At 38.8% G+C, this 20209-nt stretch overlaps 1 protein-coding gene and 1 long non-coding RNA gene across 3 annotated transcripts in view; one reads left to right on the forward strand and one right to left on the reverse strand.

Moving 5' to 3' along the window:
* The window catches only part of LOC309694972, a 40392-nt gene that overhangs the window by 2577 nt on the left and 17606 nt on the right, over nucleotides 1-20209 (reverse strand). The gene's annotated exons all lie outside the window — the stretch shown is intronic.
* Nucleotides 7998-20055, forward strand: LOC309696020 (B2 bradykinin receptor-like). Of its 2 annotated transcripts, none has more exons than XM_082517059.1 (3): nucleotides 7998-8069; nucleotides 15765-15863; nucleotides 17172-20055. In XM_082517059.1, the coding sequence occupies exons 2-3, from the start codon at nucleotides 15844-15846 to the stop codon at nucleotides 18205-18207; spliced, it is 1056 nt and encodes a 351-aa protein (XP_082373185.1). In that variant the 5' UTR covers nucleotides 7998-8069; nucleotides 15765-15843; the 3' UTR covers nucleotides 18208-20055. The 2 variants fall into 2 exon arrangements, with proteins under 2 accessions (XP_082373185.1, XP_082373186.1); XM_082517060.1 differs by having other exon boundaries at nucleotides 8012-8069; nucleotides 15755-15863.

Here is a 20209-nt window from a genome sequence, read left to right on the forward strand (position 1 = left end):
GCCAGAGGTTCATGTTAATGGGTTTTCTGAATGGAGATTAGGTTGTTACTGGAATCGATACTGGGATTTTGCTCACACGTTTCAACTTGCAGTCACTTTCAAAACAGGAAAAAAAAGTGCCTCTTTCTATCAGATCACCAGCCTGCTTTCGCTCCATATCACACTGTATTTGTTTAGCTCTGATGAAAAGAGACACTAATATGGTGCAAGTATCAGAGCATGACATGAGTTATGCTGTTTTTGCATCATCTGTAATTGACTCTAGCATGAGAATGATTTATGTCTTGAATAGGATATTTAGGATAATATTTTATGCCCTATCCAATGACTATGCAAGTAAATGAATGACAGCCGTCATCGTTTTGAGATGTTACAGAGATCTAATGTACTGGCCTTGTGTGATTTCATGTTTCATATATTTCATAGCTTCCAAATAGCAAGCTCGGTTCCATATGTGATCTACTCTGTGGAAGTATGGTTCAACTTATGCAACACCAACACTACTCCACTGTATATGCTACACACTAAAGCTCTAAGAATTATAAATGGAATGGATTATTATAAACCAACAAAGTGAATATTCAATAAACTACACATCTTAAAATGTTACAATTTAGTTGAGCATGTTTGTTTTGATGACATCTAGTCAGAAAAATCTTTGCTATTTAAAATATGCAGTGTCTTAAGGTTCAGCCTACAGTTTTTCAGTCAATAATTTACGTTCTTCCCATTGAATTTAATTCTTTATTGTCAACATTTATTTATTTAACTTCTTTTTGTTATTTTGAGAAAGAAAATGTAAATATTGCCCAAAGTAAAATATCATTTCAAATTTGATTGGTAACACACAGACTGAATGGGCTATGGGCTTGTGCAGACAGATACTTCCTTATTGGTCCTTGTCAAGTTTCAGACAGAAAAGTCAAGTGTAAGGCATAGCAACAAAAAAGCCCAGAGTAGTAACACATTGACAGAATAAGGTAAATGTTTTGAGTAGAACTAATGACTGACTTTGGGTTTATGAAGTTATTATGTTCCAGTTTTTTGTATTCACTCTGCTGTTTGTATCCCCAGGTCTTAGTTTGATATCTAGCCTTCAGGTTTCTGTTATCATTCCTTGTCTGTGTTCCTCATCCTCTTGTGTCTAGTTTCCTGTGTTAGTTATATGTGTCCCCCTGTGAAGTCAGTCATGTCTCCATGTTTATTTTCCCCCATGTCTTTGTATGTCTACCTGGTGTCTCCCTCTCTCTGTGTGTTTAGTCAGTGTTACAGTGTGTTTCATGTACTTTCTGTTTTAATCTGATAGTCACTTGTTCTGTGTGCATCATGTTCAGTTTTGGTTCCCTTGTCTCGTCAGTTAGATTATGTCCATCTGTGTTCCCAAGGTGTTTCCTCTCTGCCCTGATTCCCTCTTGTGTATATTGTCTGAGCCTCTTTCTGGCAGTAGAGGACAGTAGTGATCTCCCTCATCCCTTGTGTGCCTGTGTCGTATTTCCCCAGTTTAGATTCCTAGTGCCTTACTAGCTTAGTTATGTAAATCTTTAAATTCTGCAATAAAGCTGTCTTTGGGTTTAATCCTGCTTGAGAGTCGTGCATTTTGGGCCCTAAACCTGTCTGCCTCACACAGCCACATGACAACTATGGAAACACTAATTACAGAACAGGACACAGGTGAGGGCAGAGCACAGCAGGAAACAATTAAGAGCAAGTGAAAACAATCAGAGGAAAATAAAGTAAAAGCACAAGAGGCACATTAAGATAGGTATTTACCAAGATAAAGCAGGGAGATGAAAGCAAAAACATTTAGATAACAAATCATACAAATGAAACAAAAGAAAAAACTGGGACAACAAAAATATTAAAATCAAAATGAGAACCAAAACTAAAAAACAACCAATCAACAAATCGCCAAGTTTTAAACTATTTCTGTTGTAAAATTTGGTCTTAAACATGGAAACTGTGGGATTTGCCTTTGGACCCATCGTTAAGTGGCTTTTTGAGGAACTGCAGTTTTTAGTACTTGGCTTCATTTTTTCAGTTCTGAAGGTTGCCACTTGTTTCTCACACACAAACACCCCACAAACATGCACTCTAATGATGCTGTTCATTACAGATGGTTATCAATCCAGCTAATATCCTCTGATGAGGAGCGCACCGTGCAGCTTGATTAAACAAGATGATAAGCCCTGTAAGCAGAATCGCTCTTAATGGAATAGTGTTAACAACCCTGCAAAAATTGACACATTGTAGATAACTGATGATGTGCACCGTCAATAAAATTCCTTTTGGTAATTTAACATCAAGTCATAGTCATAATTGAAAGCTCTCTCACTGAGTCATTTAGTGTTCCTGCTGTTTGTTAAGACACAGAAGTAGAAAAAAATAATAATCCACTTCTGCATTAAGCTTTCCTTTTCCACCTCCAGTCACTTGGGATGGTAAATAGTGTTCCAAGTGTGACAGGGAACAGAGAGTCTTAATGCAATCCTGGGGGCTCCACCACCCCCTGATGCTGCCACAGCCTCAGTGAAAATGCTTCATTACTGCTACTCCATGATGGGAGCTCGGCATCACCAGTCACCCAAAAGGCAGAAGCCCTTTTCTTTTGATTTAACATTGCTATTGAGTGGATAGCTGGGTCTCTGCCTCTCTCACCCACTGTTCTATGACACAGGAGGACAGATAGAAAGAGAAATATCCGTCTCTGCCTGCCATTGGTCTCACAGAAAACATCATTCGAAAGAGATGAGGATTTATGAGGGAGTTGCCCTTTGAACAAGATTAATGCGGGCCTGCCCACCTGTGCCCTGAGTCAAATCTCTTTGACATATTAAGCTTATTACTGTTATTATGTTTTAGCACCACTTTCATTTTTATGAGGAAAGTTGGCAGAGAACAGACACATGCAGTATTAACACAGCCTACAATACCCCTTGTAGTTCTTGGTGGTAGAAAATGTAGTGAGGCTGTACTAAAACACAGTGTGTTGGCTAGTGTTATAAAATAAAGTTGCTTGCTTACAGTAAACCTCCTACCAGACATATCTGGAACTATCATAGTGTCTATATTAAATGTGTGTGTGTGTGTGTGTGATGTATTTGGTTCATTGTTGGTTCATTGTTTAACCACACCGGTCCCAAGTTCATATTTTGCATTTACGTGTCGCAGAAAGGTGCGAAAGCTCCCGCTTCATTATACCTTCCCAACTGTGGTAAATAATGGAAACACAGATGCAGACTATTTCCTTTTGTGTCTCACAAAAACTCAAGATGTCTGCCACTTAAATGCTTCGAGCTCTAATCTGAGGTACAATCGATTGCCAATGTCTGAGGCCAGGAACTCTAACGAACTTATCCATAACTCTAATGAAACTATCCTCTACAGCAGAGCTAATCCTTGGTCTTTTCTCCTCCCCATGAGGGCCAGTTTAATCACAGTTTTTGATAGTTTTAGCAGGTGCACTTGAAGACGCTTTGAATTTATCGACATTTTCAAAACCAGCTGACCTTTCATGTCTTAAAGTGATGATCGGCATGCATTTCAAGGCAAGCTTTTTACACATTATAGATTAGCACATTTGTAAGTCTGTTTTCTGTGTATCAGAATTACCTTAGTACATTGCAACTGATTCTCTCACTTTTCAATACATTTTAAATCATTCTAGGTGAGTAAAACGTCCAAGGTACATAAAAATAGACCCAATGCATGCCAGTGAAACCAAAAAACTGGATCCCCTTAGTGTATGAATGTATGAATTCAGGCTTCATGTGTCAACCACAGTAGTATATGCAATGAGATTTGCATTCACTCACATCTTTTACACATAGTCATGTTTATAGAAAGGGGGGTTGGACGCCCTTTTTGCTTTGTTGGTCCATATTGCCATTATAGCATCACAAAGTTGCAGCAAATGTGTTGTCCCATTACACCATTTCCCAAAGGTCCTCTATTGGACTGGGATCTTGTGACTGTGTACGCCATTTAAGTACAGTGAAATATTTTTGACACAAATCATCATTGTGCTGGAAGCAGCCATCATAAAATGGGTGCACTGGGGTCATAAAGAGATGGACAGGGTCAGCAACATTACTCAAGTAGATATGTCTGTGTAGGTTCTCAGTCATTCAGGTCATGGTACTCCGAGGAGCTTGGAATCGAAAGCAACTGGATTTCTTTGAGTTTCACGAAAAACTTCATAAAACTCAAAGTCCAGCTTTCTTTCCAAGCTGGTCAAAATGGTTTGCTCAGTTGATAAGAGATTCAAAGTCTGCCAAGAAAATATCCCCCACACCATCACAACATCACCTCTACCAGCCTTTACTGTTGATACAAGGCAGGATCGATGATGCGTTCGTGTTGCTCTACCTAAATTATGACTCTACCATCTAAATGTTGAAGCAGAAACTGAGACTCATGGGACCAGGCAATGTTTTTTGCAATTTTCTATTGTCAGAGGTGCAAACTGTATCCTCACTTTAACTGTATCATTGGTGTAGTCGCCAGCTGTTGCTTCAAGGTTTGATGTGTTTAGAGATACTCTTCTGCATACCTTGGTTGCAAGAAGTGGTTACTCAAGAAACTGTTGCTTTCCTTTCAGATCAAAGCAATATGTCCATTCCTTCTGACCTCTGACCTCAACAACAAACCATTTTCACCCAGAGAGCTGCCGCTTGCTCGATATTTTTTCGTTTGTAAACCCCAGAGATGACTGTGCATGAAAATCCCAGTATATCAGCAGTTTCTGAAATACTCAGACCAGTCTGTCTGGCATCAAAATGCCACATTCAAAGTTACTTAGATCGTGGCTCACGAGTAATCAGAAGGTTGCCGGTTCGAGCCCCGGCTTGGACAGTCTCGGTCGTTGTGTCCTTGGGCAAGACACTTCACACGTTGCCTACTGGTGGTGGTCAGAGGGCCCGGTGGCGCCAGTGTCCGGCAGCCTCGCCTCTGTCAGTGCGCCCCAGGGTGGCTGTGGCTACAATGTAGCTTGCCATCACCAGTGTGTGAATGTGCGTGTGAATGAGTGGATGACTGGATGTGTAAAGCGCTTTGGGGTCCTTAGGGACTAGAAAAGTGGTATACAAATACAGGCCATTTACCATTTATTTATATCACCTTTCTCAGTTTGAACTTCAGCAGTTTTTGTCCAAATCTACATGTCTAAATGCGTTAGATATTTGGCATAACAGGCATTTGAACAGGTATACATATAACAAAATCACTGCGGTGTGTGTGTGTGTGTGTGTGTGTGTGTGTGTGTGTGTGTGTGTGTGTGTGAGAGAGAGAGAGAGATTGCAAAACAAGACACAGGTGGTGGTGGATACAGTCAAACATAGGTGAGATTTATGATATACCTAAATTAATGGAAGGAAAGAGACACCGAAATGAATCCTGAAAACTAACAGCAAACAAAACAAGCCCAAGTGGAAGCAGAAAGCAAATGGATAAACTGGAAGCAAAGTGACACAATAAAACCAACAAAATACAGAATATAACTTAATTGAGATTAAATGTAAGTGTCAGATTTCTGTGCTCTGTCACTACACCAAACGTGAGCAGATATCAGCATGCAGACCATAAGGCCTGTCACCATGGAGACTGACATGTTTTACTCCCGTCGCCTGATGCATCCATTGGCAGACACAGTTGAGTCTCACTGACATGGTTGCTGGCCAAAATAAAAGTGGAAACCACTCCAGGGCTAATGCACGATCCATTAAAAGGAGAGTGAGACACATAGAGAGACAGATGGGCAGGCTGACCGAAAATGACAAGATGACTGAGATGAGAAAAAAAAAGGGCCAAAGTAAAGGAAGGAAAAGGATTAACACTGGATGTCCATTTCTCTGAGTTGTGATGAATTTCTGACGTGTGTTTGGAAATTGATCGATGCTGATATCTGTCATCTCAAGCTCACGCTGAAACTGACAAGTGACCCCGGGACACTGTTTTCTCTGTGTAGCAATTCCTACATGTGTCATCACAGTTATGATTCATGACACCTGTAAGGTCGTTTCAGTGACAGTGGTTTAATGACAAGATTTCTTAGAGTAAACTTCCAATCAGTGGAAAGTGCCATTACAAATAAAGCTTGTGTATTTGCAACAAATACTCAGTAATGCAATCATTAATTATTTATAATTGTTATCTAATATACAGTATTATGAAATAGCTTAGATATCATAGTGACCACTTTTATCTTCAACACTAAGTGTAAAAAAAAAAAAACTAGTCTTTTTTTGTGTAAAATGTTTCATGCACAGCCTTTACTTACACAGTACTTTTATTTTGTTACTTTTTTCTTTTACATAATTATATTTTTAAAAAGCACCTCTTCTTTCTGTAACGGGTCAAGGAAGAGTTAATGTCACATCTGACAACAAGCACGCCGATATCATGTGAATTATTTTCATGCATGTGCTGTGCACCAAATTTGTTTAGTTTTAGGAATTCATTTGTTCATTCTGTCAAGGCACTGAACACTACATACTTTGCCCAGTAGATGGCTCCCTATTTATTTTTTTCAAACGCTGGTATCCAGGAAAATGAAGATTTGAAGTAGACACATTACATCCTGTATACAAAAGAGTCAGAGTAACAAGTGTTTCCAATAAATTCCCTTTGGTTTTCTGCAGTTCAAATATGAATATGACAAAGTGTAACAAACACAAGAATGATGTTTAAACTTTCAAAGAGGTAAGATAAGATAAGATAAGATAAGATAAGATAAGATAACCTTTATTAGTCCCACACGTGGGAAATTTGTTTTGTCACAGCAGGAGTGGACAGTGCAAAAGTTATGACGCAAAAATTAGAATACAATAAGAATAAATACAGTACACAGCTGTACAGAATAGAATAAAATAATATACTATATACAGTAAAATAAAATAGAATAAAAATATACAATAAGATAAAAATAGAATACGAATGCTATATACAACTGAGTAAAAATACAACGATGCCAGAAAAGATTATTGCACTTAGTCTTATTGCACATGTGTGGATGTGTGTGTTTGTTCAGTTAAAGTCTTTGTTGTGGAGTCTGACAGCAGTGGGGAGGAAAGACCTGCGAAATCTCTCCGTCCCACACCGTGGGTGCCGCAGTAGAATAGTAGAATATTATTATAATTATATTATTATTATTATTATTATTATTATTATTATTATTAGTAGTAGTAGTAGTAGTAGTAGTAGTAATAGTAGTAGTAGTAGTAGTAGTAGTATACCCATATACTGAGACTTAAGTTTGACACTAAATTAAACATTTTTACATGAAAAGATCCAGGCTTCTCCTCAAAGTGCAGTCTGCAGTTAATGTTTGTGATTCTAAAATCTTTCTTTAGATTAATTAGACATTAAGATTACTGTGTAAGTACAGCATAGCTATATAAAGTATATCTTATTTTCATCCCTGTTGCCTAAAGTGAGATTCCCCCTCTTCATTTCTCAAGAACCAGGCTTCTCCTCAAAGTGCAGTGTGTACTTTATGTTGTGAGGCCCACCCCTGCAGAAGCCAGGGCCACACCCTTCAAATCGAAGCAGCTTGGGGAGCAGCCAAGGAAGGATCATGTCACAAAGTCTTCTGATACTTGAAGAATCTTATCCTTTGGAATTATAATCACAAACAGACTGCCTTTTTCTCAAAACAATGTAGCTTTCCTAGTTTTATCACAGAACTTGCTTTCCAGTACTAAACTCTCGACAAACAAAGTAAACATAAACAAAAGGTGCTTTTCGCATTTTATAAATGCTCTCTGAAAGCTTTTTTTTTTTTTTTTAAATGGAGGAACATTTTGACTAGTAAGAACACACAATAGCAATACCTAGTTGTGATTTATTTTCTAAGTATCACCACTATTTAGTTTTTCTAAAGCTAATATTGACCTTTAAGTCTTTCAGACTGTCAGCAAATAAGGAACACTCCCATATCCTGTGTTATGAGCACCTTATGATGACTCATGTTGCACCCGATGCGCCAAAAAAAACATGTTTATGTTTAAGTGACAGAGTCCTCTTGCAGATGTGCAAAGGAGAACGCCAGGTGACATTCAAGAGCCACAAAGCAAGTAAGTGTGGAGAGCCTGTAAGGAGCAGAATTCTAAAAAGTGACACCAGTGTTTGTTTGTTTTTATTTCAAAACAAGGCCAGATGATAGGCATGTCTGTTTTGAGGCTTGAACTATCAAAATAAGACGAGCATGTTTGAGTTATTGCATTTTAGTCTTCAGACATTCTTTTAAAGGAAATTGAAAAACATGAAAAAAAAAATGAAACAGTGTGTTTGTATGCTGCAGAAGGCTGAGTATCAGAATAGAAAGCTAGCTTTTTCTCATAATTTGCACTGTGGTCTGTTCAAAGAAAGCTGTTAAAAATAACTGTTCAAAACTCAAACGTAAGTCTAAATAACTGGCTAAGGTGGTCTGGCAGCAACATAGCTAGTGTCGAGAATAGCACAGATGGGAACTTCAAAAGTCTGTTTGCTCAGAGTCTCTGTTGATAAAAGACTGCCCTTTTGAAATTATTTATGTCAAGTAAATCGTAACCATGAGTTATAGCTACGATTACGTACTTTGCAAGTCACTGGAAGATTAAATATTTTTCCCTAATAAAGTGATCTTCTACCACAGTTTACTTCTCATTCTCTTTTTCTGTAAACTATGAACATACACAACTTTCGCCATAGTCAGTTGACACAAACACGTTTGAAGTACCATAAATGGTAGATTTCCTGGATCTTAAAATTTTAAATCTTCTTAAAATGTTTTTTTTTTTTCAAACAATCAAACCATGAGCTGAAAACAGAAGTAAATTTCAGACGACAGACATTCAGACTGTGGCTGCCCACTTACTGCTGACTCAATGTCTTGCAAAATAATTGTGATGGTTGGTTTGTGATTGTCTTTTTTTAAATTGATTTCAACATTTTGCAATGCCTTTATTAAATCAAAATATTAAATGTAACAGGGGCATCTGTGACCAACTTATTTCACAAGTTGTGGATTTCCAGCAGTATAAACAGCATTGTTCTGTGGTTTGTATATTATCTGCCAGGAACATTTGAGCAGCACTGGTTGAATTTTTGATGTTTGAAGAAATGGGTTTGTGTTCCAAGGTTTAGTGCTCATCAAAGTTGCATTAGTGGTTTCAGACAGGCCTGTGGCCACTCCTTCCACTTTTTGTAAGCGCTTACTCACTCTCCTTGCAAAAGCCCAGAGTGTACGAGGCAGCTGTGAAAACAATAAATACCCAGAGCCCTGTTGTCTCAAATCTGTGTGGAGTTATGGAAGAGGAGATGGGGGTGGGACACTGAGTAATGGAGCTCACGGCCTGGAAAAAAATCTTTTGAGACAGGCAGAAGGAGACAGGAAATGAGCTGAGTATTTTCGAGGAGTAGCGTGAGCGTCGCCGCCCCCTCATCCAGACATTCGTTATGTACTTCACTGCACACACTGAGACATAACTAACAACAGCAGACAGATATGTAGCCTGTTACTCAAGGACCTTTAAGTTTGCAAGTCTATAAAACTTCAGTTAATAAACTGGGGGAGACAATTCATTGGATTTATTTCTATACAGGTTTTTTTTTTCTTAAAGGCTGTTAAAGTTAATAGACTTTATTTTATGTTGTGCTATTTAAAAGCATGGGATTTCTTAGGTCCTTAGGAGATTTCACGTTACTGGGAATAGTGGGTGCGTTAGTGGAAGATGCTTTGCATGAGGTACAAGGCCCCCGCTGTCTTGCTCAGTAGAGAAAGCTGATTCACCACAGCACTCCAAGGTCTATATGTGCAGTAAATGGTAAATGGCCTGTATTTATATAGCGCTTTACTAGTCCCTAAGGACCCCGAAGCGCTTTACATATCCAGTCATCCACCCATTCACACACTGGCAAGCTACATTGTAGCCACAGCCACCCTGGGGCGCACTGACAGAGGCGAGGCTGCCGGACACTGGCGCCACCGGGCCCTCTGACCACCACCAGTAGGCAACGGGTGAAGTGTCTTGCCCAAGGACACAACGACCGAGACTGTCCAAGCCGGGGCTCGAACCGGAAACCTTCAGATTACAAGGCGAACTCCCAACTCTTGAGCCACGATCGCCCCCATAAATGTACCATTTATGAGCTATAGTCTGAGGTTTTGTCACTTCCTGAGTGCTTTTACACTTGCTGTAGTCGGCGCAGGTGTTTTGTAGCAAAGCTAAACAGAAGTGTCTCTTCCATGCTCGATGAGTTACCATTGTTGATTAACTGATAACTTGGGGCTGGATGTTTCCACAGAAGTGCACCACGAAATTTAGCCGGCTGATTTATTGTTTAATTTTTCTTGTACAGGGAAAACTTTTTCAGGAATCATAAACCTGTAGCTGCCTGATCAGTGTTGACTAGAATATCTGAACTTAATAAGCACATATCATATGCATGTGTATAAGACAAAGCTCCTTTTTAATACTTGTTATATTTATACTATGTGCGACTGTAATTATTTTTATTTTATTTTTCTAATTACATTCAAGCACTGATCATTATCCACTAGTGTTTTATCTCCTTTGTACTTAATTATATGGCTTCCTGGTGGCAGCCAGTGTGCCCACTTGGGAGTATAGTATATGGTGGCACCTTTCTATGTAATAGAATTTTGTGTATTTGTAGAGAGCTGGACAAGTGGATGTTTTTATTTTTATTAACTGATTTGCATTGCCCTCATATTTATATAATTATTAAAATTGCTTGTAACAACACTTGTACAGGATGTGTTTGACTGCAGTGCTTATTTATTTCACAATATAGTAACCCCTTTTTTAACTAGTGGTAGAGAAATGGCTTAGAATCTCAAGAATCTTAGAGATATCAGAGCCAAACTTCACAGTGTTCCTTTAAGTTTATCCTTCCACCATCCCATAATATACTGTGGAAAGAAACCACAACAACATTCTCTACTTAAGATTTCGAGCATCAAAAGTCACAGTTACATCAGTGTTTTCATTGGCAGCGCTTTACTATTGTTACAGAGTCATTGAGATAACCATCGAAAGCATGGCATGAGCTATTTCTAGATGAAAATAGAAGCGGTGCAATTCATCTTCTAAAATACAACTCTATAAACAAAGTCTGTTTTGGAGATTTTTCAGGAAGCAAGACACAACTTTGCAATGTGTGCAATTACTTTCACCTCCACTAACAACAATGGGAAGTCTCTGTAACTTTAAATCTCACAAACAAAGTTGTGGCAATATTTCCATCACTAAATTTCCCTCTCTCTACAGCAGGAAACCTCACTTGCTTTTTTTTTTTAACTGCTCCTTTTATATTAAGCCCATACTTTAGAGGCAACAGAGCAGAATTTAGATTTACATCAAATGCTATTTACATTGCAGGGCTGTGAGTTTAAGACTTAAAAAAAACCCACTTTTATTCAAACATGGAAACTCTGTTCATAAGGGCCCAGATTCTATTCTTAAGTAAATATTACAACCCAAATTCGGCTAATTGGGGTATGCATTAATTGCAACAAATGTGTGAACTAAGCCCTTTTGTTCTTTTGTGTCAGTGGAGCCTTTGCCCTCTTTAGTAGACACAGAAATGTATCATGCAAGTGCATAAAAAGGTATCAAATAAGATATCTGAAATTTAATATTTTTTAGAAATGAGGAAATGGTGATTGAGGAAAGGAAGCAAGCAACCTATTTACTGCAACACTGACACATCTTGGAGGAAAACCAAAGACAGCAGCTGGGAATCTGCCTACAAATGAATGTTAACTGTGTTACTCTGCCTGCAGGGATCCCACCTGCCAGGGATCAAACTGAGGTCACTCTTCACCAATCTAATTACATACTTATATAACAATAACAGTTCTCTCAAAACAAAACAGAATAGTCCAACAGTTTGCCTGTATCAGCCCTATGACTGACATGATGTGGGGAAGTGAAACGTGATTATAAAATACCAGTCTATTCACTAACTTCCTTGTGATCATGCATCCGTTGCACATTAAGAGCATGACCAAGACACACGAGCTTTGTTTCCACACAGCTTTTAAGCCCTTTGTCTCTTCGAATCAGTGATAACTTGAAGATGGCCTTCGGTCTAGTATTCTGTGTTTAGCTAAAATCTTATTACATATCTCTAATTACCATGATGTGCACCCATATGTTATCTGCAGGTCATATGAAAATCTCAGTCCACAGATAAGTGCTTGCTTAATGGGAGAGCTGTTTATTCCATTTTGGTGCTTTTTAGTAATATGTCACATAGACACGAGCCTTTTTCGTTTACAGAAAATCTTATTAGTATGAAATATAAGAGAGACTGTTTTGAGATTAGACGATTAGTATGGACATCACCCTGAGGAAAAGCATCTGGTATCTGGTGGTAACACATCACGATGACCGCGTTGTTTAATTTGTTTATTTGGATTGTACAACAATTTAGGGCTTTACTGCCATTTGTTTAAAACACAACAAAGAGAAGATCAAAGAACCCTGCATAGTGCTTTTCGGTTGATAAAGAGACCAGTCCAGTGGTTTTGTGTCGGCAAATTTTAGGAATATGCTGAAACAGTGGACATTTAACATGCAGAAGGCTCTTCAGTAGGTAGGACAGAACTGAATATACAGTCCCGATCAGAAGTTTAAGACAACTTGAAAAATGGCAAAAAGTCATATTTTGCATGATTGGATCTTAACAAGGTTCCAAGTAGAGCTTCAACATGCAAAAAGAAGGAATCGGAGTGAGACAAAACTTTTTTTTGAGCATGCATTTTATGCAAACAATGCTTAAGGCCCAACAGCGGCTGCACTTCCTGAGGGTCCTCAGGAAGTACAAACTGAACTCCAACCTGCTGCTGATCTTCTACCACTCATCCATTGAGAGCCTGCTAACTTACTGCATCATGGTATGGTACGGCAGCTGCATTAAGGCGGATAGAGCGAGGCTTCAGAGTGTAGTCAAGACAACACAAAAGATCATCGGCTGCCCTCTCCCCTCCCTGATGGATATTTATTTCTCCCGCTGTTTCAGCAGAGCAGCAAACATCATCAAGGACAGTTCCCACCCTGGTTTCAACATGTTCAGCCTGCTTCCCTCAGGGAAGCGCTACAGCAGAAAAACCCACAGACTCAAAAACAGTTTCTTCCCAAAGAATATAACCACCCTGAACTCACACATGCACCGGTAACCCCCTACCCCCCATTTTTCCCCCATTTCCTCTATGAACCACCACTGTGCAATACCAAATTCTATGTGCACTAACCCAATTGAATATACATAACACTATTTGTTACATATTATTTTTTAACACTGGCATGTATATTTGTACATTTTAAGTATTTTTTCTCTGTTAATAGTGCCAATATGTATATGGTGCTGCAGAACATCATCAGAGATTTAAGGCTTATTTTGTACCAAAATACCGTGAGTTGGGATAGAACAAATCTGCATTTTACAATACTCTCTGACTTGTTGGATTTTACCTGTTTTACCTGACTATTAAGTAACATAACATTTAATCTGACATCTTTGTGTAAAATTGCTTTTATCCACCAAATGGAAACCTACTATGCAAAGATAACCATCTGTTCAGGCGATGTTGATTACCCTAATGATATATTGCCATAATGCCCAGTGAAAATGCACTTCTAAAGAAATTGGCAGCTTTATTCACTGCAATAATTATCTTACGGGAAATATTACAAAGTGCCGTAAATGGATTCTTTTGTCTCTGCACTTCAGTGGTGTAAGGAACTCTCTTCCCAACAATACTAATGGGACGTGTATCCATATTATATTCCTCAGAGATATTGCTCCATATTGACATGATAGCATCACACAGTTGTTGCAGATTTGTTGGCTGTAGTGCATCTATGATGCAAATCTCCTGTTCCACCACATCACAAAGATGCTTTATTGCAGGGGTGTCCAACTCCAGTCATCGAGAGCTACTGCCCTGCAGCTTTTAGATGCATCCATACTCCAACGCAGCTGAATCAAATGGTTGAATTACCTCTTCAGCATGCCATGAAGTTGGGCAAAGGGCTGGTAACAAGCCATTCATTTGATTTAGGTGTGTCGGAACAAGGACGCATCTAAAAGCTGTAGGACAGTAGCTCTCGAGGACTGGAGTTGGACACTCCTGCTCTGTTGGATTGACATCTGGTGACTATAGAGCTCATTTGAGCACACTGAACTCATTTTCATGTTCAAGAAACTAATTTGAGATGATTTTAATTTTATGACATGACAAGTTATTGTACTGGAAGCAGCAATCTTAAGCTGAGAAAATTGCAGTCATAAAGGCGTGGACATGGTCAACAATGAAATTCCGGTAGGCTGTGATGGATCGCAGCAGATGGCCGCCCCTCCCTGAGCCTGGTTTTGCCTTCCTATTGTCGCCAAAGTGTTTGCTCATAGGGGGTCATTTGATTGTTGGGTTTTTCTCTGTATGTATTATTGTAGGGTCTACCTTACAATATAAAGCGCCTTGAGGCGACTGTTGTTGTGATTTGGAGCTATATAAATAAAATTGAATTGAATTGAGTTGAACCGTGTAACTTTTTTCCAGTCTTCTGTGGTATAGTTTACAAAATGTAACTTCAGTTTGCCTGTTCGGAGAAGTCGCAGTCGGTGTGGTCTAGCCCATCTGCTTCAAGTTTTGATGCATTGTGCCTTCAGAGATGCTCTTCTGCATACACTATTTTGTATAAGAAGTGTTGACTTGAGTTAACTTTGCTTTTCTAACAGCTCAAAGCAGTCAATATGTTCTTATCCTTTCACATCTGGCATCAAAAAAGCATTTTTGCCTGGAAAACTGCAGTTCACTGGATATGTTTTTTCTTTTTCAGAGCATTCTCTGTAAACCCTAGACATGGTTGTGTGGGAAAATCCCAGCAGATCAGCAGTTTCTGAAATATATCAGAACAGCGCATCTGGCACCAACAACCATGCCACATTTAAAGTTACTTGAAAGACCCTTTTTCCTCATTCTGATGCTTACTTTGAACTTCAGCAGATTGACTTGACCATTAAATTGCCGAGATGTCACTGGCTGCGTTAAGAACCAGAATTAGCTATCTAGTGAGTATATACATCAGGTCAGAAAATATTTAACATGTAAACATGAACTATGTCAAGCCACAACTGTTTAGTTTTGTAAGAACTTACTAAGAGGCGTACATGGAGGCGTACATGGGACAAAAAGTGCCTGGTTTTATTCAAATCCATATCACGGAAAACTGCGTAACAGATGCACCCGTCTGCCATGTCCATTTCACGGTTTGCCTCTCGAAAGCGTGAAATGGAAACACATGCAGAAGTTACAGTACATGCAGAAGCTGCAGTACCAGCATGAGGAGATAACATATTTAAAGCCTTTTGCGTCCTTTTTGTTTGTCCCCTGCAGCCCCTTTTTTCTCTCTTTCTTTTGGTCCCTTTTCTTTTTCTGTTTCTCCACCACCTTCTCCTGTTTTTCACCAAAAACAGGCCTTCAACCCTGTGTACGCTCTGGTATAATACCCACTCTGACAATAATGTGAATAATGTAATAAACAAAAGAAACATGATTAACAAGATGAGCCTAGAGTCTACAGTCTACTTTGGATATTAGTATGGCTTGTTGCATGTTACTAGTGCATCTTTGAATAAGGTGCAACCCAGACCGACAGACAGGGAGCATTCAGACTGAATGTGAAATGAGAGAAGTGAGGGTTTTTTGCCATGCCTTCTTTTTTTTTTGGTGACATCACTTTAATTACAGTTTCCTTTAGGAGCGTGAGGCAGAGACAGGCAGACTAGAGTGGGGGAGTTAACTGTTAACAGTGCAGCAGGACATCTGAACATAGGAAAATGACTCTTAGACCTACAAGGTATGTATGAATCAAATATACTCTATATATTTTTAAATCTTTCATGTGAGATATAACCAAAAAAAATCCCCTAAGAATGGAGAACAATTTTCCAATTGTTTTATTTTTTAGAATCATTTTGTCAGTAACCATGTGCTCAAGCAGGTTAAATATACTCCAATGTGTGTAAAGCAGGTAATACAACTACTGATAGCTGACAGCTGCTGTTAAAATGAACTTCTTGCCTTTGTTGTTACAGCGAGTGAGACTTTAAAAAAAAAACATGTCTTTTTGGGTGTAATGTAGAGTATAGAAGTATAGAGTTACATATCGACGATGACCAGAAGAAGCATCTTTTTCTCTTTATTTTGTTTTTCATTTATTCTTTTTTGTTGTACATTAAAACATCAGTTGTACTACATGATATGAGAGCTCAGGTTTTGCCTAAGCATGTTCTTCTAAAGACGAGTTTAATCCATGTCAAACATTTGGTTATTTTAACCAACAGAAGCTTCTGCCCTCCATTGTGCCGTCTGCCACATTGCTGCCAAGTGCTCCTTACGCCAACAGAAACAAACTTTGGAGCAACTTTCAGTAATTTTAATTGCTCTTAAACATTCACACACGTGGATGTAAGCATAGGGTACATACAGTATGGTTTGAAAGAACAGATTGCCAATTAGGTAACATGATAGGGGAATTAAGCAGAAGCATAAACAACATTATGCTATGCCTGATGCTCATTAGTGGAACAAGGTGGTTCAGTCTCAGACAAGCTTATATAATTTTTGAGTGCTGCAGATGTGCAAACACCCTTATTGTTCAACAATTTCTTTATGTTTTAAGCTTATCCTTTGGTTCAATACAAAGGTCATAGCTGCAAAGTAGCTTGCTCCACAACCAGAAATGTATTCATCACGTTTATTACAGGCTTTCATGTTCAGCTCTGTTCTTGTTGAAACAAGAGGCTAAGTCAGTGGGTGGAGATTTCTTCAGCAATCAACTAGTTGGAAAACTGAACCTGGTCGACAGAGAAAGAATGACAAACAGCACACAATGGATGTACAGTTAGGACATCTGTTCATTAACATGCTTATTTACTTCTTTTCTTAGAATAAGATAAGAAGAATGACATCAGTTTCATATCTGTATGGTAAATATTGTATGTAGCAGGGCAACTGTTGGGTTTGCAGAGACGATAGCCAGCTAAGTGCTGGCTAAAGCTCCATATTTATCGCATTGGTATTTTACATAAACTCAAGGTAAGAACCTAATGTACTGTTGATGTTTAACTGCCTATTTACTTCATGTCTCATTTTGTCTTTACAGCATCCCAGACTACAGCACCACTATATCATATGGAAACAATAACAACACCAATGAGACTCATTGTCCAGATCACGAACTATGGGAGTGGCTCACTGCACACCAACCAGTGTACATTCTGCTCATCACCGTGCTGGGAATTATGCTTAACATGTTCGTTCTGACTGTCTTCTGCTTCCACAAGAAGGCGTGCACCATAGCTGAAATCTATTTGAGCAACCTGGCTGCTGCTGACCTAGTCCTGGTGTCCTGTTTGCCCTTCTGGGCCGTTAACATGCTCAATGATTTTAAATGGCCTTTTGGTCATTTCATGTGCAAAGTTATCAATGTGGGAATTAAGATGAATGCCTACTGCAGCATATACTTTCTTGTTCTGGTTAGCATCGATCGCTATGTGGCGCTGGTACATGCGATGTCACATGGAAGAATGCGTAGTCCAAAATATGCTAAACTAGGGTGTCTGCTGACATGGGGTTTTGGCTTGCTTCTGAGTATACCCGTGTTCATCTTCAGGGAAGTGAGATATTTCCCTGAATATGGTACTGTGTGCTATCTAAACTATCCAAACCACAACGTACAAGTTATCTGTGATGGGATATTGATCATTTTTAGCTTTGTTATTCCCATTTCAATTATCTCCTTTTGCACTTTTAATATTATTCAGGCTTTGAAATTGCAAGCAATTGAGAGGTTCAATGCTGAAAACACAGAACGAAAGGCCACCATTTTGGTCCTGGCAGTCCTTGTAGCCTTCCTAATTTGCTGGGTGCCATTCCATGTAATCACCATAGTAGATGTGCTTTTACGAGGTGGGATACTGGAAGGCTGTCACTTTGAAAATGCTGTGGACATCAGCATCCAGATCTTCACCTACTTAGCCTTCTTGAACAGCATTCTTAACCCGATCCTATACGTTATTGTAGGAAAGAACTTCCGGAAAAAAGTCAGAGAACTCTTCCAGCAGTGGGGCCACCAGAGGAAAACCTTATCTGACTCCACACGTTCAAACCTGTCCTCCACATTGAAAACTTCTGTATAAAATGCTGTATGCAAATTGCTTTTTGCAAACAAAAGCACAGAAGGATAGTGGGCAGTCATTTAATGATATTGTCTTAAACTAAATGGTTCAAATGAAATCTAAAATCAAATGAAGTTCGTGAAATCGCAGTGGATGTAGCTTTGTAATAATCAGACTTAATCATACATTGTTAAGAAACCTTTTAACGAACTCTTTCTTTAGTATGTTAGCTGATGCACAACGTCTCACTGTTACGTTTAGAAAAGGTGGTTGTATTACAGATTACTACCAAATGCAAAACACTGTTGTTTAGCTTGAACTGGAAAAAAATGAAGACATATTTTATATATTGCAACAACTCACCAGTGTGTGATATTGTTGGATTCATATATTACAAACTGTAGTAGTCATCAGTATCTTGGCTGTACTGGTTCTGTGATGTAAATATGTGTACTGTAAAATAATTTATGTAAATACAACTTTTTTGTTATAAAGTTTATTGCTGAAGATGCAAATGATGCCACTATTTGTTTCACTCAGAGCATAACGATGAATAAAATCAACATGCGGTCTTTCGCTTTATGAATCTTTATGATGCATTTGAATGTTAAGTTGAACATCCAAAGGTTCATGTTGAAACAGGGTCTTGCTAAGTGTTTCTGGTGTTTCTGACTCAGAGTTTCCAGACTTAAACATGTGACTCTTTCAACAAGTTTCCAGTTGTGACGCACAAACATGCTTCTTTTTGTTGGCTGTATAGACATAACTTTTTCTTTTTTTTTTATTGTATATCTGTCCCCCAAACCACCTTTTAATTGCCAAGTGTTTACTCAAAATGGGTTGTGGGCAAGGGTACACCCATAGGTGTCCTCAAAATGAAGGCAAATCTTGCCAAGCAGGATATCAGGCTTCACCACAATTGCTAGTGCTGAAAATTGTTGTGGAACAAAAGGCATGCAGAAAAAGTTACCGCAAATTGTAGAATGTCTGCCAGAAAACACACAGTTCAACCTCGTTTTATGTGTTTTTGTCTGCTTTTTAAAATGGTTTTAATTTTGTGATTTTTAGCCTTGTCCTTCAAATCTGAAATCACTCCCACATTCATGTTCAAAGTTCATGTTATTCTGGTTTATGTTGTGCTACTAAATGGGAATATTAATTAAAATTTTGACTATTCTGTAAACACCACAGTGGGGGATGACAGTCACTGAAGAGGTTTTAGTGCAGATGCCTCATTCATGTTTCCATAAGACTTCACAGACTGTTTAATAAACATGGACACAGTCAATATGACTTCACCCTGTTAGTGAAGTTCTGTTATGACACCTGAAAGTGAACACTTTCGACACCGTTTTCTTGGTGATTTGAAACCATGCGTCATAAACACTGGTTAAAGACTTGTGTCTGTCATGGTGCTAGGTCGTTGACCCAGCATTTTGTATTTTATGATTATTTTTCTATGTTCTAGTTATTCTGATTTTGGTATTTTGTGTCCTCCCCTTGTGCCCTGTTCTTGTTCTGGATTTCCTGTTTTATTTTGAAGGTCTGTGTGTGTTGTCATTGTGTTCAGCTTTTATCCTCCAGTCGTCTTTGTGTATTAGGATCAGCTGTTCTTCCCTCCTGTGTGTGATTACCTGATTACCTTGTGTGTGTATATATAGTGGGTGTCGGTCTGTGCTTGTTGTTGGTTCGTCTGCGTTCCATGGTGTTCTGTTCCTTAGTCTGCAGCGCTCTGCCCCTCACCCTGTTTTGTATGATCTCAGGTTTGCTATTTAGTTTTCCCAGTTTAGGTTTCTTCAGTTATTTGTCATCCCTCATTGCCTGTTTTGCCACTCCGCCACTTGTAAATAAACGTCACTCGTATCATCAGTCACTGCCTGCATTTTGGGTCCTTTTTCCTTCAACGCCACACGGCTTGCCTCGGCAGCCGTGACAGTATCAGTGAGCAACTCTACTGACTCTACTAAGGACTCCCTTTTTTTTAATTCACTTTGACAGAAAACTGAGGGGAAAACATTTATTG

This window comes from Aulonocara stuartgranti, assembly GCF_965226115.1.
Source record: "Aulonocara stuartgranti genome assembly, chromosome: 19".
In the NCBI taxonomy this organism is placed as follows: Eukaryota; Metazoa; Chordata; class Actinopteri; order Cichliformes; family Cichlidae; genus Aulonocara; species Aulonocara stuartgranti.

What these genes read in the sequence shown, in the direction of transcription:
- LOC309696020 (XM_082517059.1), top strand. Translation starts at nt 15,844, where the DNA reads ATGACTCTTAGACCTACAAG. An exon ending in ATGACTCTTAGACCTACAAG is followed by an intron (nt 15,864 to 17,171) that starts GTATGTATGAAT and finishes TTGTCTTTACAG; the next exon opens with CATCCCAGACTACAGCACCA.